Consider the following 9,602-nt stretch of genomic DNA (forward strand, 5'->3'; position numbering starts at 1 on the left):
CCCTGAGTTCAAATCCAGCCTCAGACACTTAATAATTACTTAGCTGTATAGCCTTGGGCAAGCCACTTAACCCCATTGCCTTGCAAAAACCTAAAAAAAATGTCTCCAGAGCTACCTCATGTCTCTCATAAAATACAAAGCCTTCAGTTAGGTATTTAAAGTTTTCCACAAGCTGTCACTTTCCTACCTTTCCAGACTTATTCTCCTTTATGCATACCACATTCCAGGCAAGGTGAGCGACTTAGATGTCCTTGAATGTGTCGTCCCGACTTTGAGCTGCCTGCTTTTTCATTGATGGTCCCCCACATCAAGAATGCACCCCCTTCTTTTAGAATTCTGTCTTCCTGCAAGGCCACTCCTGCTCCTACTGTCCCTTCTCAAGTTCGCTTTACCTGGGCTTCACCCAAGCGTAGAGGCTGCCTTTTACCTTTCCTTGTATTCTGGTGCTTAGCACAGTTCATTGTACATATTAGGTGTTTAATAAATGTTTATTGCCTGACTTTTACTTGTGGAACTCTTTGAGAGGAAGACTAGAGAGTTTTCTCATCACGAGTTGGTGATTGGGAGCCCAGCTACCCAACTCAGGACACTATCTGGTAATTGCTCTATCAGATCAGGCCCCTAGGGGGCACGCAAAGCTTACTATTGCCACAAGTAAAACAACTTTTTATTTTATTATTTTTTAACATTATTTTTATATTTATTTTATTTATATTATTATATATAAAATTTACTTTATTATTTTAAAATATTTTTGTTTTCTGGGGTCTCTTCTTCCATAGTATCTTGGCTTGTGGCCAATATCATTTACATTGAGATTCTGATTTCTTTCTCAACTTCAGTGACCTGATGGGATTATTCATTGAAGGGATTTCCATGAAGAAATGTCAGACAAGGTTGGCAGAAAAAAGAATGATAAATTAATTACTATAATTATAATATGGACAAAGACAGTAACATTTTATCAATGCATCTAGGGATTTGGAAGAGGACACAGAACAAATGTCATTTTCTAAAATGTAGATCCTTATATTTTTTCCAGTTAAAATGCAAATAAGAATCTTAAGGTTAATCTGGAAATTTTTTCTACATTTTAATTATCAATTTGTGTTTCTTGAAAATTTTTTTAAGTAGTTAATGAGAAAGTTACTATAGGCTCAGAAATGTATTTCGGAAAATTCAATCAACATTGCTAAATGACTAATAGGAAAGAATGTCATTTGGGAGCCTCTTTATCCTCCTGATGTCTCTACTCTAAGACTGGAGAAGCATAAATTTCCCAAAGGCAAGGTCCCATCTTCAAACAGCATTATATAGGAATCTATTTGGTACTTCTATAGTTTTATTAGAGTTGAACAACATTTAATGTGCTTAATCATGGCTCTCTATTGGGAAATTACCTAGGATCAACATTTTAGCCTACACAACTTGTTTACCAAAATTCATGCTCTGATTGCTAGGGTGCTACTACAACATTCTATATTCTCCTATCATTCAGCTATGAGTTGACTGACCTTTTTCTACCTCTCTTCCTCCCTTAAGGATGGTACAACTGCATTATTGAAGGCTGCCAATAAAGGGTACAATGATGTCATTGAGGAACTGTTGAAGTTCTCTCCCACCCTTGGCCTTTTAAAGGTAAGATCTAAAAAGGAAGTTAGATCATCTTCACTTGAAAGGAGGTTAAAGGGGGCGGCTAGGTGGCACAGTGGATAAAGCACCAGCCCTGGAGTCAGGAGTGCTGGGTTCAAATCTGGTCTCAGACACTTAATAATTACTTAGCTGTGTGGCCTTGGGCAAGCCACTTAACCCCATTTGCCTTGCAAAAACCTAAAAAAAAAAAAAGAAAGGAGGTTAAAATGGAAGAAATCTACATTTGAAAGCTTTGGGTATAGCTATATACTGCTAAGAAAAAAAATTAATCTCCCTAGCCCACACAATCATCTTCTGGATTCATTAAAGACAACAGAATCATAAAGAAGGGGAGAGAGAAGGGATAAGGGGAAGAAGTAGACTAGGAATTTCTAATATCATATTTTCCAGAAAAAGACAAAATAATCACTCAAATACCCCAAAAGACAAGCCCAAACTATTAAGGATTAGAAATTAAATGGCTTCATTAAGAAGTCAGTCACAGGGGCAGCTAGGTGGCACAGTGGATAAAGCACTGGCCTTGGAGTCAGGAGGATCTGAGTTCAAATCCCACCTCAGACACTTAATAATTACCTAGCTATGTGGCCTTGGGCAAACCACTTAACCCCATTGCCTTGCCAAAAAAAAAAAAAGTCAATCACAAAAAGAAACACCCCTACTGAATTTGATGAACACTTTATAAAAATTATCTCTTTCCTTTAATCCTAATTCCTCATGCCAAAAATTACCAATATAAATATGTTTAACAAAATATGTATGTAAAGCACTAACCTGACTGTTCCCTACTGAGGGGAGCGGGGTGGGAAGGAAGGGTGGAGGGAAATTTTGTAACTTGGAAATTTGCATGTACAAATGGATGAAAATTTTAATAAATTTTTAAAAAAGAAGTCAATCATGCTGCTGATGCTCTAGTTGCTTATGAATCTTCTCCAAAAACAATTTATATATCCTTATAAATATTTTCTCCTCCTTACTTTTCATCTTCTATAGGAAAAAAAAGGCCTTATCCTTGTTTATCCTCATAACTAAAATGGCATATAGAAGAGTAAAACAGGTGGGGCTAGAAAACTGACCTTGGAGTGAGAAAGACTTTAGTTCAAATACTGCCTCAGACAAATCTTACCTGTATAACCCTGGGCAAGTCATGTAACCTCTCTTCTATTTCCCCATCTATACATTGAGGCTCCTACCTCACAGGGTTTTTATAAGGATCAAATGAAATAATATTCAAAAAGTGCCTTGCAACAATTAGAGCATATAAATGCTGATAGCTATTATTATAGGTCAGCAGGGTAGCACAGTGGATAAAGCACTGGGCTTGGAATCAGGAAGACCCATCTTCAGGAGATCAAATGCAGCCTCAGATGCTTATTAGTTGTGTAACCCTGGGCTAGTCACTTAATTCTGTTTACCTCAGGGTTCTCATCTTAAAACGATTTAGAAAAGGAAATGGCAAACCATACCATATCTTTGCCAGGAAAACTTCAAATGAGATCACAGAGAGTCAGACATAACTGAAAAGACTCAACAACAAGCTATTTTTATTGTTGCTGTTTAAATTTTGTCCATCTGAATGCAAGTTGGATATTAAAGATTTCATTAAAGATGAACACATTTTGCCTGGATTTTTTTAAATTATCATACACTTCCCTTGTCTTCTTAAAGCATACTAAATTATTATAAACCTCTTCTTAATGACTTGGTATCATCATTATAAATACCAGTTACTTGAGAAACTATATTGTACTCTCCTCAGGGGCTACCAAAGTATGAAGGGCTACTTCACCCCAAACTAAATATCTCCAGACACCTGTGCTTTTCAGTTCTTGTGTCTGCTTTTATTGTTTTTCTATTTCTGCTTTTTTGCTGTCAACCCATCAGCATTTGCTAAACAGATCTCATGTATGAAACAAAGAAGATCCTAGACATTAGAAAGAATGAAAGGTAAAGGGGAAAATATAGGGAAAATAAGACTGCCATTAGTGTTTTGAAAACCTCGTTTTTCAAGCTCTGTTTATAATCAATGCCAAGATTTCATCCCTTCTATGATTGCTACTAACACCACAAATTTATTTTCTAGAATGGAACAACAGCTCTCCATGCTGCAGTGCTCAGTGGTAATATCAGAGCAGTCACCTTGCTGCTAGAAGCAGGAGCAGATCCTTTCCTGAGAAACAAGGTAACCCATTTCACTGTGGCTTTACCCTTGAAGTGACTGAGTAGAAACTCATATTGGGCTAAAACAACCCACCAATGAGTAATTTTCACCTTGGAATGGATTCTGAATCCTTGGGATAAAGAAGTCTATGCTTAATGATGTGCTCTAGAAATTTTTTTTTAAATTCTACTGCCTAGTATTCTTTTGGGGAAATTTTCATCAAGAATTAGAGGGACATTTAGGTTGTTCCCAACTTAGGAACTCGTTAAGTTACTGGTTTTGAATTGAGGATACATTTCCCCACCCCTACAAGAAATTTTGTTATAAATGGAAGTTAGGTTCCCAGGATAGGTTCCTTTCTAAAACCTATTTATACTAATTAGGGAACTGCCTTGGGGGGGGGGGGGGCCCTTATGGTAGCTCTATACATTTCTAATTTAAAAAGCAAGAAAAGAATTTTTTTGCCATACTAACAACTAAATGAAATAGAAAAATGATAAAAATTGATAAGACATAAGTTTTCATTTATGTTCAATTAGATCAGAAGAGACATTGGGATGACTGTGCAGGGGGCAGCTAGGTGGCAGTGGATGGAGTAGCAGCTCTTGAGTCAGAAGAACCTGAGTTCAAATCCAACCTCAGACACTTATTAATTACCTGTGTGACCTTGGGCAAGTTACTTAAGCCCATTGCCTTGCAAAAAAACAAACAGAAGGGATCTGCTGATTCCTCCCACTCCTTCAGCACAAACTTTTATGGAATTTCCAAATTGTCTTGTGAGCTTATCCCTAATTGACCTCAGAAGAAAATTAGGTGAAAAATCTCTCTTCTCTTTTCATTTCCCAGGAGGTTTAAGTAAAAGGAAGGTAGTTAATTTACTTCTCATTATGGTATATCACTCCCAATCTATTACTGATTAAAGAGGAAATCAGAAAGGTTGGCTCAGGTTGTGCATAAGATCTGGAAAGCAAGGGATGCATTCTTGATACTAGGCAGTACATCTAAGGCCAGATTTAAACTCATAAAGATGATTCTTCCTAGTTTCAAACCTAATACTCTACCCACTGAATCATCTAGCTGCCCAGGGTCACAAAACTAGCAAATAGGAGGTATTGCAGTAGTTCAGGGAAGAGTTGACAAGGGTCTACAGAACATTAATTTCTATGGGTTCAACACACAATGGGTGATCCTAGATTGGAACTCAGGAGAGAAACAGATTTGGGAAGGATCTGCACAGTTGATCATTGAACCCATCGTAGCTGGTTAAGTCACCAAATGATAAAGTACAGAAGGAAGGAAGGAAATAAAAGTTTATTAAGTAACTACTAAGTTCCAGGCATTGAGTGAACATGACAAGTGTTATTTCATTTGCTCTTCATAAAAATTTTGGAGATTGGTGTTATTAATTATCTCCATTTTACTGCTGGGAAACCTAAGGCAGACAGATTAGATGACTTGCTCAGAGTTACATAGATAGGAAATTTGAGACATCTGCTTGAGATAGTTGAGCTTAGGTCTTCCTGATTCTATTAGCTCCTTTGGCTGCCTAATAGAAGAAAGGAGAAAAAGATCCAGGATAGTTCCTTGGGGAGTTACTCACAATTAGTAGCTGTGACAAATATGAAAATTCAGCAAAGAAATGAGCAAATGAAAAGTAATCAAACAGGAGGAATTGGGAAAAAAATTATTTATTTATTTTTTTGCTAAGAACATTATTTGTTTGAGGATTTGAGGTTCTGGTTTGGCTTAGATTTTGAAGCACAGAATGGGGGAAACCAAGAGAGACTAGGGAAATGAAGTAGAGAGATGTATCATGACTCCCTGTATTTCCTGAAGAAACTTAGGAAAAAATACTAAGTTAAAAATAATAGCTTATTTGGAGGAACTTATGCCCCTCTACACTCTTCCCCTATAGGACAAGTTGTTAATTCTTTTCTCCCAAGCTGATTGTCATTAAGTACCCTTTATTTGATTATCTAATTTTATTTATTTATTTTTAATTTCTTTAAGGCAATGGAGTTAAGTGACTTGCCCAAGGTCACACAGCAAGGCAATTATTAAGTGTCTGAGGCTGGATTTGAACTCAAGAACTCCTGACTCCAGGGCGGGTTATCCACTGGGTCACCTAGCTGCCCCATTAATTATCTAATTTAATGAACAGGTTAAAGGTGTATTATGGAGCTCTTCTTTGAATAGTTTCTTTTTAAGTTCATGTGGTAACTGCTGTCAAATATAGATTTACCACAACGTCTAAATGATAGTGATAATATTATTATATAAAAACATAGCTTCTGACCTCAGAAAAGCCTTAACAATGTGAGGTTCTAACAAGGCTTCCAATAGGCAAGATTATGTCAGAATAACAGAGTAATAATTCTTTTATACATTGTAATCTTTCCTCCTAGGTCAAAAAAGTTAAAAAGATGGTAGATCCAAAAATCCCATACTTGCTTTGATGTCATAAAAGTTGAACAATCATAATCTCACTTAACCCCTAAGGAAAGAAACAAACCCCATAAAACAAAAACTAAAGATAAACTAATGAACAAGGAGATTAAACTACACAGATAGGCAGACTAAGGATTATTTACAAGTCAGGAATCAAGGACAGTTGAGATTCTTCCTCTAGCTTCTTATCTAAGGAATGTTTAAAGGTCTAAGTAAATTTTCATATCCTTTGGGACATATTTTGGTCATATGAGGTTAATATTAACAGTATATAAACTTTTTAGTTATTCAAAATTTTCAGGAGTCCCAAATAAGAAAAAGAAATAAAAAATGTACATACAATACACATATACACACATGTATTTGCAAGTATATATATATGATATACACATAAATTATACATGTGTATTATGTAGCTCTACATTAATACTTGTACTATATCCATATATTTGTGTGTATATTGTACAGATATACTATTTATATTTGTATGAATATATGTTTCTATATATAGACATATAAACATAAATATATCCTGTTCATATAGTTTGTTTGCATGTTATCTTCTTCATTAGACTGTGAGTTCATTAAGAAAAGGAACTATTACCTTTTAGTTTCCCATTGATTAGCACAGTGGCCAGTACATAGTAGGTAACAAATGCTTAGTGATTCAATGACTTGACTCACAGAAAACTTTAATATAAAGGTCATGTATTTGATTCCTTATGAATATATAATAGTTTTTATTTTTTCAAAGTATTTCTGTGTAAAAGCATACCTCTGTGAAGCTGCCTCAACCAATGCACTTTGCAAGAATGTAATCAATACATCATAATCAGTCCCTACTATAAATTCACATAATCTCACTGTAAATTCCTTTCATTAATTATCTATTTATAACATTGATCTGGGAAACTAACTACCCCAGAACATCACTCTGCTTAATATTTTGCTTTCTTTCCTGTTGTTATCATTTTACAATATTAGATGGAATATGCTTGTTCATAATAAGCTCATATGATCTCTGAGGTTAATAAAGAGAAAACTATTATTTGGTGATGTTTAGTGATATGTCTGAGGTAAAATAACTAATAAGTTGGTACAGCCACAACTGAAACCCGTCATTCAAGTGTTAATCTAGAAGCTTTCCACAAAACCACACTGCCAATAACATTATATGATCAATCTGTGTTATTGAATTGTAGACCACAGGTCATAGTGCAGCATGAATCACAGTGGTTTTCAATTTGGACAAGACTGAACTTAGGAAGGCACAATGCTATAGATCAATAGAAGGGAGATTTTGGAGGCAAACATATCAAGACCCACAACACTGGAGTTTTCTTATCACTGTATTTCTTTTTTCAGGCAAATGAACTACCAGCAGAACTAACAAAAAATGAACGCATTTTACGTCTCCTTCGAAGTAAGGAAACACACCGGAAGAGCTAATTCAACTCCTGCATCTTGGTGGCTAAACCCTGTCCACATTAGTAAGAAAGTAAATTTGTTCTGCAAATTGTTTTGAACTTTGGTTCTTGAAAGTATCTTGTTTAATTGGTTCACAATGCCCACACTGCTGCTCTCTGGACAATCTTAGAGTCGGCCCTCCAGGTCCTAGATGGGGCAGCTTCCAGGCGCCTTCACCCTCACAACAGGGTTCACACATTGGCCTGTTACCTAGACTCCACTGTGGTTTAGCACCTTGGCAGAATGGAAAGAAACTCCTCATGTAATTCAGTTAAAGAATTCTAAGGTGGACAAGGCTTCCAGCCTTAATCAAGGCCAAATGAAGTTCTGCCCCATTAAAGGGCTCTAAGTTTGACATTTAGCTGATTAATTGCACTTTCCCTTTTGTGTCACATATAGCTCTGTTAACAGAAACATATATGCATATATTCATCTAGGGAATATCTTTAACTTCATTGCAATATATTTTCTTCGACTTAAGGATCACAGCCATATTGATTAGAAACCAGGTGAATGGCAAACACAAATGCATTGAAGAGTATCCATACTCCTGATCAAGATTGCATATGCTTCTCAAGGAGGAGGTGTTTGACTTTAAAGAACATTTGGTGATTTGTGAGTTGATCCTCTCCTGATTTCTCACATTAAAATGATATCTTTGATTAAGATTTAGGAGGAGGTAAAATGAATATTTTAGAAGTCAGCAAAGAGTAGTGAAAAAGAAGGCTAGATTTAGATTTAGAGAAACTGAGTTCAAATTCCATTTCTGACCCTATTTACTTTTGTGCCCTTGGATAGGTAACAACCCCTCTGGGTCTCATTTTCCTCATCTATAAAATGAAAGAGATGGGTCTAAATGAACTCCAAGGTTCCTAAAGCCATTTCCAGTTTAAATCTATCATCCCATGGAAAAGTCACTTTAATTCTGATTCAGAGTTCCTTGCAAAAATAATCCAAAATGTTGGCTTGTTCCCTTCAGCTTTGATTTGAGTTCTGTCCTGTCCTTTAGAAAATCTTTCCCAAGACAGAATGGGGTTTTCTTTATCTATTGAGGAATCTAGAACTTCTAATATCACTTCGCTTTATGCAATAGATTTCAAAGGCCTAGAAGAAGATGTAATCTAAAAGTAAGATGTATTATTACTACTACAGTTATGCAAGTCATGCCTAAATGTTATTTATTTAGTAAACATCTACTTATGCATGGGACATGCTGATTGACTTTAAGAAAAGAATTGGGTTTGTGTTGTTTTATATTAAATTTGTTCCTTTGGGGGAAACTACAGCTTAAATTAAATGTACTTACTTATCAGTGGTGTCTAACTGCCTCCGAATTAGTGCCTAATTTCTCACACACCCACACACACAAACCATATTTTCCCATCACTTGGACATAGGAAATATTGAGAACCTTTCTGTGGTTTAAAGATGTCTTTATCTTTCATGTTAAGGCCATGGATCTGTATGAAGGAAATGGCAATTTATCTAGTTGCTGTATAACCCCTAAGTAATTAAGTATATGTTCAGATGTTTTTCAGGCTGATCAGACTCTGTGACCCATTTGGGGATTTCTTGGAAGAGATACTGGACTGGTTTGCCACTTTCTTCTCCAGTTCATTTTATAGAAATGTTAACAGAAATGTTAACAGAAACAAGCAGAGTTAAGTAACTTGCCCAGGTCACACAGCTAGTATCTGAAGCCATATTTGATTGAATTCAGGAAGATGAATCTTCCTGACTCAATGTCTGGTACTTTATGTACCATGCCACCTAGCTGCCTGGTAATTAATTGATACATTTCAATTTTTTAAGTTAGACACTGACCTGTAAAATTTGTATTGATTAGTATTAACAACAAGCTTACTAGCTCCAATTT

General features: G+C 35.8%; 1 protein-coding gene across 1 annotated transcript in view; it reads left to right on the forward strand.

Moving 5' to 3' along the window:
• ANKRD29 (ankyrin repeat domain 29) overlaps positions 1 to 8,007 on the forward strand; it is a 30,261-nt gene extending 22,254 nt beyond the window's left edge. Inside the window, exons 7-9 of the mRNA XM_074203185.1 lie at positions 1,543 to 1,638; positions 3,734 to 3,832; positions 7,625 to 8,007. Of these exons, the coding sequence (XP_074059286.1) occupies positions 1,543 to 1,638; positions 3,734 to 3,832; positions 7,625 to 7,708 (279 nt within the window). The 3' untranslated portion in view covers positions 7,709 to 8,007. The remainder of the gene's footprint in view (positions 1 to 1,542; positions 1,639 to 3,733; positions 3,833 to 7,624) is intronic.
• The last annotated feature ends 1,595 nt before the right edge of the window (positions 8,008 to 9,602 follow it).

The sequence above is a fragment of the Macrotis lagotis genome, chromosome X, assembly GCF_037893015.1.
Source record: "Macrotis lagotis isolate mMagLag1 chromosome X, bilby.v1.9.chrom.fasta, whole genome shotgun sequence".
NCBI lineage: Eukaryota > Metazoa > Chordata > Mammalia > Peramelemorphia > Peramelidae > Macrotis > Macrotis lagotis.